The sequence below is a fragment of the Typopeltis vanoorti genome, chromosome 2 (genome assembly GCF_054136105.1).
Source record: "Typopeltis vanoorti isolate ZY-2024b chromosome 2, IOZ_Tvanoo_1.0, whole genome shotgun sequence".
Classification (NCBI taxonomy): domain Eukaryota; kingdom Metazoa; phylum Arthropoda; class Arachnida; order Uropygi; family Thelyphonidae; genus Typopeltis; species Typopeltis vanoorti.
This window is the reverse complement of record NC_143550.1, coordinates 1,425,122-1,443,186: the sequence shown is the minus strand read 5'-3', so window position 1 is coordinate 1,443,186 and position 18,065 is coordinate 1,425,122. Positions and strand designations below refer to the sequence as shown.

The 18,065-nt window shown below is 38.7% G+C and overlaps 1 protein-coding gene across 1 annotated transcript in view; it reads left to right on the top strand.

Annotated features, from left to right (window-relative positions):
- The window catches only part of LOC150108776 (transient receptor potential cation channel subfamily M member 2-like), a 685,147-nt gene that overhangs the window by 228,715 nt on the left and 438,367 nt on the right, over window positions 1–18,065 (top strand). Inside the window, exon 9 of the mRNA XM_090410077.1 lies at window positions 244–485. Within this exon, the coding sequence (XP_090266203.1) occupies window positions 244–485 (242 nt within the window). The remainder of the gene's footprint in view (window positions 1–243; window positions 486–18,065) is intronic.

Below are 18,065 nucleotides of genomic sequence, written 5' to 3'. Positions count from 1 at the left end.
ACTTTTCGTAACATCGTTCAAATACGCCACCACTTTCTCGTTGTGACACTAGTGCCACCAATTGATGATGATGTTTATATATATTATGTTATAGTAGTGTTGCATCTATTTCATCTCACTAATGTTTTAATTTACTACATTACCTAGTTATTATTGTTGTATGTTTGAGTATAAGGCTACATAATAAGAGTATCTTATGATGCCTACTACCCTATGACTAATTACTTTTTTGTAATATCTTAGCACAAGACAAAAATGGATGTATAGAGCAATTAAAGCAAACTTTTAAATGGAATCGAGCAGATATTGCTTCTGAGTACCTGTTCTCAAAGCCTGTTTCCTGGCCACAGTGGTGTTTAGAAGAAATTATGACACAAGCTTTGGAAAGAAACCAGTTAGATTTTGTTATGCTGCTCCTCCATAAAGGTTTAATAATGAGAGAATATTTAACTGTGGAGAGGTTACGGTATCTGTATAATAAATGTGCAAGTATATAGTTTGGTATTTTATAATGAATATTGTTAATTGTTATTTGCAGGTATGCTATCAAAAAAGTTTAATAATTTCAGTCTAAAATGTTTCAAAAACTGCATTACACTTTAGTCATTAAGGTGCGCAGTGATATAATGAAGTAAGAGAACTTTCTTTTGTTTAAAGCAATCATTGATGTTTATTGTCTAGTTCATTTTTATTTCTTCATAATTCATATTGTATATACATATATATATGCATATATACAGAATGAATGGTTCCATCTGAAATTAAACTGTTTCATTTTCTAATTTGTGAGTGGTTTATCATTATTGCACCATCAGACCTTCATGGTCTCAAAACACTTGCAGTGAGAGGTCTCAATCTTACACACAAATATATATCTCATCATCAAATTCCTGACATTTGATGATGATGATGAGATATATATTTGACATTTACCCTCAAGGGATATACAGGATATGAGAGTACTAAATGAAAAATTTACATCATTGCTAACTTCCTACCTACAATTTTCTGCCAAATCAATCTGTTACCTGTCAAAGCTACAACATTGTCAGATCTTATATTTATATATCTATCTTCTAAGGCAGTTTTTACCATAATCAATTTTACCGAAATCAATCCTTTTTACCAAAATCAATCCGCCTATATCTTGGCCTTATTCTGGGTCTTTTTCCTGTCAACCTAGCAGAGAATACTTGTTTGGCTAATCTTTCCTGTTTAAGTGACCATACCACCTTAGATTAGCTCTGCTAATGCATTCCTGGATGCTGACAAAGTCAAGTTCTTTCCTAATATCCTCATTTTAATATGATATTGCCATTGATGCCATCTGTTCATGCCCGTAATCTTTCTCAGGACTCTCATATCTGCGGTCTCTAGTTTTTGGTGAAGTGTTCTACTTCTGACCAGAAGACAGATCTTTGTTATGTTCCCATGACTTTTCAGCTATTTGTTGTACAGAGAATATCTGATTCTGACAGCCTCTATTTGGCCTGAATCATCCAGCTTGTTCCTCACCAAGCTTCTCTTCCACAATCCTTCTCAAGTATACTGGCATAAATCTTACCAGGAACACTCAGTACAGAAATACCTCTGTAATTCTCACAATCAGTTTTATTTCCCTTTTTATATATGGGTACTATGAGAGTTCTACTCCAATCATTTGGAATTCATCCATCTGTCCAGGCCCTCTGAACTATGCAGTGTAATCAGTGCAAAACTTTTATACCTCCATACTTGAGCATTTCTTGTCTAATATCATCTAATCCACCAGCCTTTCCACATTTCAGACTTTTGATGGCTTTTCTACTTCAAGCATGGATATATATTTCTGATTGCATGCTTGCTCAGTGTTTTTTTATCACTGTGCTGTCATCACTGCTAGTTTCATTTAGCAATTTTTCGAAGTAATTTCTCCGTACTTCAAGGATATCTTTTTCTCCAGTTTTCATATCACCTTTATTATCTCTAATTCCTTTTGCAGCACTCTTTCCTCCATTTCTGAGCTTCTTCAACAACCTCCAGTATATCTTGCCACCTTCTTGATATTTATTTTCTATGTTCTTACCAAAGTCTTCCCATGACTTTTGTTTAGCTAGTTTTACACAGTGTTTAGCTTTCTTAAATTTCTCTCTGTATTCTCTAAGAGCACAAGCTGACATATTTGCCAGGAACTTTTGATATGCTTTCTTCTTTTCCTTCACTGCCTCTTTAACTTCCTGTGTCCACCAGGGAGTTCTGATTTTTCTGTCCTTGCAGACAACCTCACCACATGCCTCTTTGGCAGAATCAATCAATGTTTCCTTCAGAGTTTGCCACTGAATCTCCAAGGTTTGATTCCTGTTCTCAAACTCTTTCATTTTCTTTTCAATAATCTTTCTGTATTTTAGTCTACAGTTCACATCTGAGAGCTGCTCAAGTTTTATTCATTTTCAAACTTTCTTACATGTTCTTCTTTTCAATATGAAATTCAATTTCATCCTGCTTAAGACTAAATGGTGATCACTTCCAATTTCAAATCCTCTGTACACTCTAGTATCCTGCACCAGAGCGAAAACATCACTATCGACAATAATATAGTCAATGAGACTTTTCTTTTTCCTTGCCTCTTCTCTCCATGTGAATTTGTGCGCATTTGTATGTTGGAACATGGTTTTAGTAATAACCAGTCCATGTCCTGAGCAGAAATCCAGAGTATTTGCTATTATTATTAGCTTTGCTCTTTTCTCCAAATTTTCCCAAAATATCTTTGTATGTCTGACAATCATTTCCTACTCTGCTATTCAGATCCCCAAGAAGGGCCAACTTTTCAATTTTCATTGTGTCAGTTGCTTTTTCTAAAGCCTCAAAAAAATTCCTCTACTTCTGCCTTAGTAGAACCTTCTGTGGGACCATAGGCACAAATAAGTCTCATTGTCCAATTGCCCATTCTGATATTTGCGCACATCACTCTACTTGAAATTGCCTGCTATTCAAGATTAGCCTCGTGTTTAGTCTTGAATACTATGGCTACTCCTTCTTTTCCTTGATTGTCATTGCCTGAATATAACATTTTGTATTTATTGCTCAGAATGAGCTCACCAGTTTTGGTCTTTTTTGTTTCAGTCATCCCTATTATGTCGATCTGGTACTTATCTAATTCCTCAGCTAGTTCCATTTCTTTCCCATTCAGGCTTCTTATGTTGATAGTACCGATCTTCAATTCTGGTGATATTGAGTTGGGGTGTGTTTTAGGATTTGTTCCAGTAGCTGATGTTTCGCTGTTCGTACTGGTTCCCTGGTGAAAACAAAGGGGAGGGGGGCCTGTTTAACCAGGCGACGGCCTAGCCGGCATTAAATTCTATCATTTATATCTTTTGGTTTAAGCCAGTAAAAATACAATTTGGTTGGCTAAATCCCAAATTGCCAGCCTATTCTCGTTTGTTCAGTATCCAGGTAGATTCCTAACAGGGTGCACCATGAGAAGGTGAGGATTGGACATTAGGTCAGAAGCCCTGGTTGGTTCTTCACATTCCTTTAAAGGCTATGTGGAGGTCTCCTCTCAGTTATACAGCTTTGACCCTTGAGCATTCAATCATACTGTGCCTTAAAAGGTATTCACTGTCTCTGCACTCACCACACTCAGGCAATGCATTCTAATCCCCTACCACTCTCCTTGCAAAACACCTACTTCTCACCTCCCCTCTACATACTTTTGCTATAAAGCTTCCAGAGATGGCCTCTTAATTTCCCCTGTCTCCACCCATTCTATCAAAAATCTCATCCACATTAATCAGATAACTTCTTACCAACGTATTTGTCTCGTCAAAACCCCTCTCCTCCTCCTGTTGACTAGGCTCTGCAATTTGCATTTTCCTTCGATCTCTCTTCATACTCAACATTCCAGAGACCACATTATAAGTCTTCTCTGGGCCTATCAACCATGAATCTGTCATCTCAGGGAGCATTCCACAGGCCACTCACCGTCTTGGTTACTTGTCTCTGGATCCGTTACACCACTTCATTCCTACAAAATCCAGATGACCACAACAGATTGCATTAAAAAACAACAGATGTGATCATGTGAAGACCTTATAAGGAGAAAGGATAACTTCCTTATCTCTTCTTGTTAGTGTGTTTTTCAGTAACCAAGTAAGTCTACGGACTACCTTGGCCACCTTAGCAGAATGCCTTCTGAACTTCACCTCTCTATCTGCCAATACTAATCAATAGTCATCAAGGCCTTGTAAAGAAGCAAAATGACATCCTTATCTTTACATGTGAATATTTGTTTCAGCATTGCAATTATCTCTGGAGTTGTATATGCAATCTTTGCTACATCATCCCTGAACTTCAACTCGCTATCTACCAACACTCCAAGATCCCTAACCTGATGTTTCTTCTAACATAATCCCACCAGTATAATATGACATTGGATATCTAATCATGCCAAACTGCATGACTTTGCATTTTATGACATCGAACTAACATCTGTTTTCCCATGTTCACAGTTCCAGCCAAATCAAATCATTCTGCAAGTACTGCATACCAGCAACATTCATGATTACCCTACCTATCCCTGCATCATCAGCAAATAGCTGTATGTCTCGTGTCAAATCTTTCCCAGTATCATTAATGTACAGATTGAATAACAGTGGACCAAGGACCGATCCTTGCGGCACACCACTAGTTGTGTATTAAACTTCATACTGAGTGTGCAGTATTACACTTACACATCTTAGTAGGCCAAAGCCTTTACAAGAGATCATCCGATTCTGGCATGAGGCATCCTAACGGTCATACGCTGATAGCAGCACCAAGCCACCAGTGTGCCTTGTAGAGACAGAATTTTAAAGTCTCCATATGAGAGTCCTAATAAAGTGAGTTCTTTATAACTAGCAGAGCACCAAACCCTTCAAAAAAGAAATAGCAGCACTGGTAAAGTGAGGAGTTGCCCCAAACTTCTCTTGTATTAGTCTTACAGGGTCTTGCTTCTGCTTGTAGTATTGCACCTTGTTAAGATAGCTATAGGTGAGTGGGCATCAATAACCCATACTTTTTCTTTCTTTATTATCAAATCTGGTTTCCTTATGCCTATCTCTGTATGGAAGTGAGGTCCTACTATTGTCTTCCAACATTTATTTCTCGGTACATGGATTCCATGTGTTCTAAAACAACACTGAGACTGTAGCGCCAGCCCTACGGTTAATGTTATCTCTTGTGGGCAGGGCATTAATTCTAGTCCTAATAAGATCTATGTACTCATATCCTGATAGTAATCTGGTACCATCCCTAATCTGATGTTGAGGGGGCATCTTGTAAGATTCACAAAGAGAAGTGCCATCGACAGAACCATGAAGCAGAGATGCCCATTTGTTATGCTCTGCTGATGCTGTCACTATCTGGGAGCCCTGGTACTGGGTCCAACCCTCAGTGAATCTATAATCATCTTGAATAATAGAACTATGAAAAGCCTCCCTGCAGATGGGCTAGGAGGAAGCTTCAAGCTTTGCTAACCGGATGAAACGTCGTGTAATCAACCAGCGAAGAGATGGAATACCGAGCTTTCCATCCTTCACTCTAACATGAAGATATGCCATTAGGGTGTGAGGAGGTAGGCAGAGCAAACTTCCTTATCCATTCAGGATAGTACCGAAACATGAGTTCTTCTGAGCACCAAATTGTGGTAATATCTCTGAAGTAAATAGTTAGACAGAATAAAGAGCCTCTGCTGCTGCTTAAGAGGAGCTTTCTTCAAAAGAGTAAGCCCAGTAACCAAGGCAATGAGGTCATCGACAAAGGCCATCACATTAAAAGAGTGTGCACCAAAGGAGTAACCAATATGGTTAGAAAGAGAGTGAAGAAACTCATCAATGATGCAATTAAAGAAAAGAGGGGATAAAGAATTACCCTGGCAAACTCCACAGACAGTGGGAATAGAGGTCACATGGAATTCTGTAGTGATAGAACAGGAGCTACCAGAGTAAAGCTCCAATACATATGAAAGAAAGGGATCTAGACATCCGGCAATAGATAGGCGCTAAGAATGGCAGGAAGGGAGACACTATCAAAGGCCTTTTGGAGGTCCAGGGATGCAATGTAGAGAGAGAGGCTTAAAGTGGCATTGGGAATCGGAAAGAAGAGAGGAAAGGACATACATGTTTTTGGCACAGCCATCCGAAGGGATAAAGGCTCTTTGACGGAAGTCATGCTTAATATGTTATTGCAGTCTCTTAACCAAAACTTTATGGAACAAACAAAGAATCACCGGGGAATCTGTAATTGGTCTGTAGTCTGCTGCGCTAGAGGCTGTGTCCTTCTTGGCAATAAATATAGTTCTGGAACTGTGAAGATATGGAAGAATTGTTCTGGAGGATAAGAGGGTATCAAGTAGATCTTGCAATATCTGCAAAGGCATCTTCAGTAGCCTAGATGCTGGGAATCCATCAGGTCCAGAGGCAGATGAGCTAGATGGGAGAGCTGCTTTAATTTCTTCTGTAGACACTGGATGAAATATTGAGGATACAGGGATGGACCAAAGCACCTGGGGTTGAGTGAGGTGGAGGTGGAGTACAGAACACTGTTTTCCAAAACTCTACGATGTCATCATGCTGTTCTTCAAGAGGAGGAGGGGAGGCCCCATCAAGGATGGTTCTGGTGCACCTCCCCTCTATTCTTCTTGTAGAGGGCTTGCATTACTGCATAAGCCCTCTTCCCATGCCTCCATCTAGATACATTATTTGATAAACTTAGCTGAGACCAATGTTGTACTGGCTGTTGGTTCAAAGTAGAGAATACATCCTGGAGGTACTTGTCAAGACTATGAGAGACAATATGTCCACAAAGGTGGGCATGAATGACTGCTTTGAGAGAGTTATTATTATACACTGGAAGGGGAGGTTGATAGTTATTACCCATATCATCGTGGGGAGGAGGCATGGCCATTTCTTTGACCAACTGCTTATAGCCAGCCTTCCTCCTGTGACTCTTGATGGCATCAGATGAATGATGGGGAGGAACTTCAGCCAGGGCCTCGTTGATATTCTTGAACACCTTTCGCCAAAAGACAAACAACTTCATGGGTTGCTAGAATCTTTTCTTCTTCTTTGTTCCTCTGTGCCTTCACATGCTCTGTTCTTATATCTGATGGATGTTTGGAACTGTTGTGCACCCTAAGGTCAGTTGTGGTGATTAACGCATGATTGCAGACAGAATAAACAAAATGTCTCGAGTTTGTTGCTGGAACGAACTGATGGGTTGGTTACAGATATCACAAGTTGGTCTTTTCTGCTCTGGATGCTGCTGCTTGGACTGGTGACTGGCTAGTCACCAACCAAGTCCCAAACATCGGAATCAACTCCTGAAAAATTTCCTGACTCTTGCCAATCAGAGTTGGAGTCTATCTTCCTTGAATTACTTGTAGCGAGAGTAAATTAACCCTACCAAGTCAGGTTAACCCTACAACATTACCATACATTCTTTCCAGGATGCTGGCTCAGGTAGGGAGGAATAGTGTAGTGAGCCAGTTAGTCACACAAAGGTGTCCAGGAAATGCCCCGAAGAAGTTTCCTACTTCCACGCTTGTCTGGAGTCTCAGACAAAAAGGTATGCAGCCAAGACAGCCAGGTTTTGGATTCCCAAATCTTGCAGACTCGCATCCCCTGTATACCACTTTTTTTACATGTCAGTCAGCCATCCTCTTATCCACCCTAATATTTTATAATCCAAACCTATATTCTCCAATTTATGCAACATTCTTTGATGCTGTATTCTGTCAAAAATCTTAGCAAAATCCAAAAGTATCATGGTGTATCCATTCCTCTTGTCTAGTTCAGTGGTATCATTATTATAGAATGTGAGCAAGTTTCTAAAACATGACCTTCTCTTAGTAAACCCATGCTGTTCATTGCAAAGTAGAGATTCACTGTCAACCCGTTTCTGAATGTGAGCCCTAACCAGTTTTACCAAAATCTTCACCACCACTCCTGAGATACTGATGGGTTGATAGTTGGATGCATCGGTCTTTGCACAATCCTTGTGCAATGGGATTACCATACATTCTTTCCATTCCTGTGGAATCTTTCCTGTTCTGAGATTCAAATTATATAGCCTGGTCAAAGGAATAGCCAGATTGGCTGAACACTCTTTTAGCACCCGTTCTGATATTCCATTATCTCCCTATTGCTGAATTCTTATTCAGTTTATGCAACAGCTGTAATACCTCCTCTTCATACATCTGAGTTTCTTCATTCAGTGACGAGGTAGCATTGAACTCAATGTTGCCTACACCAAGTTGATAGCTTTTAGCAAAATGGGCACTCATTAGTTGAACATCATCATCTGCATTCACAAGAGTTATTCTCTCATATTCATTCTTTCTTTTACTTGCAGCATATTGATAGAATTCTTTTGATTTTTCTTTAGCTTGCAGAGCTGGTTTCTTTTCATACTCAGACTTAGCTTTTCATACAACAGTTGGGACTCTTCTAGTCCACTGCTTATAATTTTCATAACATATATCATTCTTATGCACATGGTATCCCTTTCTCATAATCCGTTTCTTACAAATATTTTAAGTATTTTTTAAATGCTTCCCATGCACGGTTGATATTCTTTTCATTCAGTAACTGATACCATTCCACTGAACTCGATATACCCTCAGCTAGTAATAATTTCCTGCTTTTTAGTTCAGCATATAACTGTAACTGCAGTTATATGCTGAACTTTTACAACTGCAGTTGTAAAAGCCTGTAACTGCAGGCAGAATAGATGATATCTTTAACTGAAACACCCTCTGACACTATAATAAATTTAACACTCTTTGACCTTGAGTTCTCTCTGTCATGTGCTTCTTGGGGAAGTTGTCTCGCAATAGCTAAATAAATTTAGTTTCATTCTTCTTATGAGATTTTACTGCTACCCAATCAATATTTGGATAATTCAAGTTTCTTATGATGACTCTTTTTGTGCCTGTCACCTCTATTTGGTTACAGATCATGTAAATCACAACTGATTTACATGATCTGTAACAATATCCCACTATGTTATTAATCTTTTGTTAGATTCCACCTCGCACCAGATGGCTTCAAATTCACTGCCGCATGAAATACCGTTACTAGTGCTATAATCATAGGTCTCAACACAAACTGAATTCAAGTCATCCGATATCATTGGCATCACTCCACCTCCTCTTCTATCCTGTCTATCCTTCCTAAAAGTACTGTAATAACCTTCACATTCAATACCATTTAGTATGTCTGATTCTGATAGACGGGGTCTGCCTAATGCCTACAATCTGAGGTCTCAACATATTGACCAAGGCAGGAACTCTACCCCTAGTGAGAGAGGTTCATCAGTCAATGTAACTGTTCTTTTTTTGTACAGAATCCAGTATTTTCATGGAGTGATTAGTGGCACTACACCAGATATGTGAGCAGTATTCAATGGTCAGACAGATTTTTGATTTGTATAGGGTTAAGAGCTGTGCACAGTTAAAGTAACACCTGAGCAAAAGAGAGAGTCTATTTTTTTTTGATGCAGAAGAGGCAATAGTTGTGATATGTTTGTGCCAAGGGAGAGTTGAAGTGAGAGTTATTCCAAGAAACGGAATGTCATCTTGAATAGAGATTTGAGTATTGTCACGGGTAAGATTGGAAGAACCGGGTTCTTTTTTGTGGGAAATAATGTAGAGTGTTTTGCTTGCATTCAAGTTGATGAATGCTTTGAAGATTGGAATGTACTAGTGACTAGATTTGTAGAGGTTGTGTTGATTTGTGGTTTGCAGGGTTTGTCATATGAAAAGGAGGATTGTAATGTGCTGTCATCAGCAAATCTGTGTATACTGGATTGGCAGTCAGACGGAGGATTTCATTTATGTATAGAAGGAAGAGAGTGGACGAGAGAACAGAGCCTTATGGGACCCTAGCATTAGTTGTATAGATAGAACATAAGGAACCTTTGACCATCAGTGTCCACCCAGAAAGCTAGCTATCAGTTGCAGAAGTCATGGCCCAGACTAAGTGATGGGAGTTTTCCTAATTGACCTTTGTGCCAAACTTGGTCAAAGGCCTTGGAAATATCAAGAGCAACCACTTGAGATGTGCCAAAACTTTCAAAGGTGTTTGTCCAGAGATGGGTAACATAGGTTGATAGATCTGTTGTTGATCAACAGGAGATCTACTAACCTACTAATGAAAAGAACCATTAGTGACCAACTCCTACACTACCTTGAAGACTCTCATCTAATAAATGACTGACAGTATGGATTCTATCACTTTCAAGAGAATTGAAGTGAGAGAAATTGGAAGGTAGTTTGAAGGTAAGGATTTGTCACCCTTCTTAGGAATAGGTTGTATATAGGCTAGAGTCCAGACTGCAGGATCGATACCATTGGAATAAGAAAGTGTAAATGCCTTTAGCATGACCAGCTAATTTATTTTCATACTCCAACTTAGCTTTCCATATGACTCTTGTAACTTTTTTGACATGCACTTTATATGTTTCATAACTTCTCTCACTCTTTATAAAGTAACTTTATTGCTTACACATGTAGCAAAAAATTATATACAATTTTATTGAAAAACTTCAATATATTTCATCCAACGTTATGTGGACTTCGTCAGGGAATAGACTGTTAACTACATTCAAAAGATGAATCACAATAATGAGTCAAAATTCATGTGCACATTAGATTGTGTGTCAGTCGCAGATGAAGTACACTATGCTACACTATTAGAGTTCAAAGGAACAGTTGTAGAAAGTTGTGTAGATTTAAAAAAAAAAAAAAAGAACAGTTAATAGTGATCACTTCCCAAAATTTGGATATTGGCGTGCAGTCTGAATGGTTTAGGTTCGGATGATTTTGTACAATTTCATATGTTGCTAGGAAAAGATGATTGAATTTGAACTTCTAATATAGCCTTGATGCTCCTCAATTCTAATCAACAGAACAGCTAGTCTGTCGAAAATAACAAAGCTGGTTCGAGCAGGGTACTTGATAGACACCTAGTAAGGAAAGAGGTGGTAATGCATCCTTTGTGGATGGTAGAAAGGAAGATAGTTTCCAAGCAGGTTTGAAGGAAGTGTATGGATTGAATTTTGAAAGAATCCTTGCTATTTGTTCCAAGATTCCTTTAAGGTAGGATATTGAAATTCTTTTCACATCAGATTATAGTCTGGTGGAAGGATGATAATTATCAATAATTTTTTTAATGATAGTTTTGTTGTATCCATTACATATTAGATTGATTTAATTTTACTCAGTTTATTTAACAAAAGAGGATCAGAAGAGCAGGTCACATGATCTCCATGTATAAGACTCTTGATAATACCCATTGGAGTTTTTAAATAAAATGTTACATCATTATTTGCTAAATTTGTAACTCGTAAAGTTACTTTATAATGTTGAATGCACATGTTGCATTAAAGATATTATTATCTAAGACCTCCACAGAGTCAAGAACTCATCGAGAGAGGCTATAAACCACATAAACGAGCTGTCACACCTTTCCTTAAATACATTCACACTAGATGCACTCGCTACCCCTAAAGGGAAATTATTCCACTCACTCACTCACTGCTCTGTGAGAAGAAAAAAAAAAACCTAGCTCTTACCCCTTTCTTGACTGTGAACAAACTTAACTTCCATGGATGCCCTTGTGTTTTCTCCCAATCTTCTATATAATAATGAAAATTTTCATCACACTAGCCTATGATACCCATTCAAAAGTTTATAGACCTCTATCATATTACTCTTCTTTCTTCTGTTAACCAGAGTCTGTAATCACATACTCGTGTCCTCATAATCTAAATCTCATGATCTGGATATAATCTTTGTAACTCTTCTTTGCCCCCTTTCCACAGCTTCTTTATCCCCTTGGAATCCAGGAGACAAATCTGCACACAGTAATCCAGGTGTGGTCTTATCAGAGTCTTATAAAGAAACAAAATGACTTCCTTATTCTTACATGTTAAGGTTTGCTTCAACATCACAATTATCCTCTGAGTTGGATTTGCAACTTTTGCTATGTGACCTTTGAACTTCAAATTCCTATTCACCAATATGCCAAGATCCCTTGCCTCCTCAATTTCGTGTACCATAATCCTTCTAATATAATATGCTGCTGGAAATCCTATCACGCCAATGCATAACTTTACATTTACTAACATTAAACTGAAAGCCATTTTTTTTTACCCAGATTTTCAGCCTATTCAGAACATTTTGTGTGCTGAATATCCCTGCCCTGCCTATCTTCACATCATCGGCAAACAGTTGCACATCCGATGTCATTAATGTATAGATTGAACAATAATGGCCCAAGGACTGAACCCTGAGGTACATCACTGGTCACCTTAAATCTGGCAGATTCACACCAACTGTATATCACTTTTTGATATCTGTCTGTCAGCCATCCCCTGATCCAAGTCAAGAGTTTATATTCCAATCCCATATTCTCCAGTTTATGCAACAGCCTTTTGTGTGGTATCCTATCAAATTCCTTATAAAAATCCAACATTATCATAGTATATTCTTTCCCTTTATCCAACTTGGCCATAATATTGTTGTAAAATATGAGCAAATTGCTAAAACATGACCTTCCTTTAGTAAACCCATGCTGCTCCTTGCAGAGTATGGCTTGTTTGTCTACCCATTTCTGTATGTGAGTTCTTACCGTCTTCTCTAAAATCTTCACTAACACATCAGAGAAACCTATAGGTTGGTAATTAGACACATCAGTTTTTGCACCACCCTTTTACAATGGAACTATCATACATTCCTTCCATTCCTGTGGTATCATTCCTAATGCTGAGACTCAAGTTATACAACATGTGAAAGGCCTAGCCAAACAGGCTGATATTATTATTATTATTATTATTATTATTCAGACCTCCAAGGAGTCAAAAGACTCATCGAGGGAGGTCCTTCCTAAGACATAAAGTCTGTCAAGACTCATCGAGGGGAGATCCCCCCCCCCCTGAGAAACACAAAGTCTATCATACCACTCTTTAAAATCACTGACTGTTCTCGCTCCCACCACTCCATCAGGCAATGCATTCCACGGCTCAACCACCCTCCACACAAAGAAACCATTCCTTACCCTCTTGCTCACAGTTTCCTTTCGTAACTTCCAGGGATGGCCTCTTGTCATCACTCCTTCCCACTGATCAACCAAGCGAAAGAACTCCCCAGTGTCAACCCTGTAACCACCTCTCAACAGTTTAAAAGTCTCAATCATATCACCTCTCCTTCTTCTATCCACCAAACTCTGCAGTCCACATTCTCTCAGCCAATCCTCATAACTATCCTTGTACAGTCCTGAAACCATCTTTGTCATCCGTCTTTGTATCCTTTCCACAGTTAATTTATCCCCTTCAAATCCTGGGGACCAAATCTGAGAACAATAGTCCAAGTGTGGTCTGATCAGAGACTTATACAACGGAATGATAACCCTCTTATCTCTGCAGGTCTGTGTCCTTCTCATAATAGCAGCAATCCTCTGTGTTACCTTCACCACCTTTGCAGTATGTCCCCTAAACTTCAGGTTTCTATCAATCATCAACCCCAGATCTCTTGTCTCCCCTACTTCCTCCAGTATAACTCCTCCCATAGAGTATGCAGCATCCCATCGATGTTTCCCAAACCTCAAGACCTTACATTTTGCTGCATTAAACTGACATCCCCATTTATTTGCCCATCTATCTAGCTTATTTAAATCCTCTTGCAAGGCTATCACATCTGCACTATTACTCATAATCCTTCCCAGCTTCGCATCATCTGCAAACAACTGAATATCCCCCTGCAATCCACTGGCTATGTCATTGATATAAAGGTTAAACAATATAGGTCCTAGTACTGAGCCCTGTGGGATCCCACTTGTAACCCTCTGCCTCCTGGAAACTGCTCCACCATACACAACTCTCTGATACCTATCAGACAGCCAATTTTATCTTGGTTATGCAACAGCTCTTCAACCTCATTTTCATGAACCTCTAACTCTTCATTCAATGTAGCAGTAGCACTGTGCACCATGTTAATACACCTGGTTGATATATATCTTAGAAAAGTGAGCACTCATTAATTGAACACTCTCATTAGCTTCTGACACTTGAGTACCATCTGCATTCAATAAAGTTATTCTTTCAAATTCATTCTCTCTTTTGCTCGTGGCATAACAATAAAATTTTTTTGAATTGCCTTTAGTTTGCATGGCAAATTTCTTTTCATACTCCGATTCATCTTTCCTCACAATGCTCATTATTTTTCTTGCCCAAGCTTTATATATTTCATAACTCCTCTCACTCTTATTCTCATGATATTCTTTCCACATCATTTTCTTCTTCTGGATCTCTTGCTTAACAAAGTTGCACAGTCATTTCACTCCCAACTTATTTATTCTTCGAACACTAGGGATACATTCAAATGCTGCCTCATTTTCAAAGATTTTTTTTTTCAAAAAAATCTTTGAAAATGATTCGAAGTGATTTGAAAATCACTTATTCAAAGATTCCCATGCATTGCTGCCATTTTCACTCTCATTCTTATTCTCATGATTTTCCTTCTACATTATCTTATGAATCTCTTTTTAATATGCTGCACATCCATTTTGCTTCCATTATTTGTTCTATGAACATATTCAGTTTATTATTCATATTATTTAAGCATCTTTTCAAAGATACCCGTGCATTGCTATATCCTTTTCATTCAGTAACTGATACCATTGGACTAAACATAGTATCCTACTGCGTGTCATAATTTCCAGCTTTATAGTTCTAATTGGAACATTCATATACTTAACTTCCTTCCAGATCAGTATGGCATGATCATTTTCACCAACTAGTAGTAATAATAGTCATATCCTTAACTGAGGTCCCTTCTGATGCTTTTATCAAATCTCACACTGTTTGACCTTGAGTTGCTTCTTTCACATGCTTCTTAAGAAAGTTGTCTTACAACAGCTCAATAAATTCTCCTGAAATTCTTATCATGGGTTTTCTCTACCACCTGGTCAGCATTTGGATAATTTAAGTTACCCATGATACTTATTAATTTAGTACTAATCAGGGTAATTTGGTGATGCATTTCTTCCTTCCCTAGCTAAACATTCCACTAGTCTGTAGCAACAGCTTACCATATATGTCATGCTGTTAGCCTCCACGTTGCACCAGATAGCCTCAAACTACACCATATAACCACCACCTTTTGTATTCTTTCACATTACCAGCTACTTTCCTTTGATCCTATAGCCATTCCCTTCTTATATTGATCAACCTTTCACAAATGTTCACTGCTGATTCGAATTTATCTTTTTATGCTCTGTCTCCCTGTCCCTCCTGAATTCTCCCAACCCATTTATTATTAGTATTACTATTATTATTATTACCCCAAGACCTCATGGAGTCAATGACTCATCTGGGAGGTCCTTTTATCACACACACACACACACACATCTCATCATACTGTGTCTTAAACACACTCAAACTCCTTGCAGACACCACACTCTCAGGCAAGGCATTCCAATCATTCACAACTCTGTGCGAAAAAAAACTACCTCTCACTCCCGTACTCACACCCTCTTTATACAGTTTCCAGGGATGACCTCTGCTTCTCCCACTATTCTCTGTAGAACTTCTCTACCATTGATCTTATAACAACCCCTTACCAACTTGTAGGTCTCTATCATATCTCCCCTCTTCCTCCTCTCCACCAGACTCTGCAAATTGCATCTTCTCAATCTTTCCTCATACTCAACATTAAAGAGGTCAGCAACTACCTTAGTCAGTCACCTTTGGACCATTTCCAATATCTCTTCATCCTTCTGAAAACCCGGTGACCAAATTTAGGCACAATAGTCCATGTTGGACTATTGTGCCCAGTGTATTGCCCAGTTGTATAAGGCTTTGATTAACAACCCAGTGCTTATCAAAGCCTTATACAACGGAACAAGAATCTCCCTACTTCTACACGTCAGTGTCCTCCGTATCATTCCCAGAAGCCTTTGTGTTGTCTTCACAATTTTGGCGATGTGTCCCCTAAATTTTAGCTCCTTATCCACTATCACCCCCAGATCTCTTATTTCCTCTACCTCCAACAATATATTCTCACCAAGCATAAATTCTGCATCCCATCTTTGTTTTCCAAATTTTAAAACCTTACATTTTGCAACATTGAACTCACATCCTCATTTCCATGCCCAATCACTCAATTTATTCAAGTCTTCCTGCAAGGCCACAACATCTTCACTACTCTTTATTGTTCATCCCAACTTTGCATCATCTGCAAACAACTGAATATCTCCATCCAAATCTTCGCCAATATCATTAATATACAAGTTAAATAGTAATGGCCCTAAAACAGATCCCTGAGGCACTCCACTAGTGACTTTCCTTTTCCTGGATATTGCACCCCCATACACAACTTGTTGATACCTATCAGATAGCCAGTCTCCAATCCAATGCACTAATCTAATATCCAACCTCATCTGCTCTAGTTTGACTGTCAACTTATCATGAGGTACTCTATCAAAAGCCTTTGCAAAATCCAAGTATATTACTGTGTATCCTTCTCCTCTGTCCAAGAAAGCAGTCACTTTATTGTAATAAGTAAGTAGATTACTAAAACATGATCTCCCTTTAACAAATCCATGCTATCCATCAAAGATAATACCATTGTTGTCAACCTAACTCTGGATCCTAGTTCTCACAAGTTTCTCCAACAACGAAACTACAACACCTGACACACACACAGATAAGCCTATAGTTTGATGCTTGAGTTCAATCATCTTTTATGAAGTGGCACAATCTTGCCCTCCTTCCACTCTATAGGGACTTGACTGAGTGCAAGACTCGTATTAAAAAAATATGTCAAGGCAGGTGTCAACTCCATGGCACATTCCTTCAGAATATGCGACGATATATTATCAAGTCCCACAGCTTTATTTACATCTAGTTTACTCAACTCCCCAAACACCTCTTGCTCACTTACAGTCAGTCTCTCCTCCCCATCATCAACTGCTCTCAATTTCTCCATGAAGTCACATTCACAAGATTGAAAGATCTTTATGAACTGCTCATTAAGTATCTCTACCACACATTCTGCAACAGCTGTCTTTATACCATTTTCTCCAATCAATGTCATCCTTCCATAATCATTCTTTCTTTTTCTAGCTACATATCGAAAGAACTCCTAGGATTCTTTTTTGCTTCATTAGCTAACTGCTGTTCATACCTCTCTTTGGCTACTCTCACCAACCAAGTCACCCTCCTTGCTTGGTTTTTGTAGACCTAATGAAATTGGTTATTTCCAATTCTCTTATGCTGCCTCCACAATGCCCCTTTTCTCTGTATCACATGCTTAATCTCTTTATTCATCCATCTCACACCTACCTTATTTAACCATCTGATCCTTGGAATACATTTAGACATTGCATCTACCAGACAGTTTTTGAAAATCCCTCAAGCTGCATTGATCTCTTTTCCAGCTAACTCCTCATTCCACGCTACACCTGCAAGCTGTCTCCTGAGCTCTTCAAAATCACCCCCACCCTTGTAGTTCCACATATACCTTTTTCTCACAGAGGTCCTCGCACTGCTGGCAACCACCGGTAATTACCTCATGGTCACTCTCACCAGTTGGTGGACGATTTGATGCCTCATTTATAATTACATCCTCTGATGAGATGACCAAACCAAGACCCTTAATCCTCATGTGCCCTCTGTTACTTACTGTCTGAGGTAGTTATCCTTCAAAAACTCAAGAAACTCATTTTCTTTACTTCCAGTTGGTATCTCATCATTCCAGTCTATATTGCCATAATTAAAATCACCCATAATGATCACCCTTTTCTTATTTGCTTGGCTAATTTGATTATACATTCATAGTCACTACCATCCACATTTCCTGGTCTATAACAACATCCAACCAAGTATTTGATTCCATTCATCTCTATCTCACATACTGCCTCAAAACCACTGGCACTATTTCCATCTTGTATGTCTACTTTGTATGGACATAACTCTTTCTCTATCATCAATAGCACTCCCCCCCACCCTTTTTACCCCTTCTATCCTCACGAAACACATCATACCCTTCT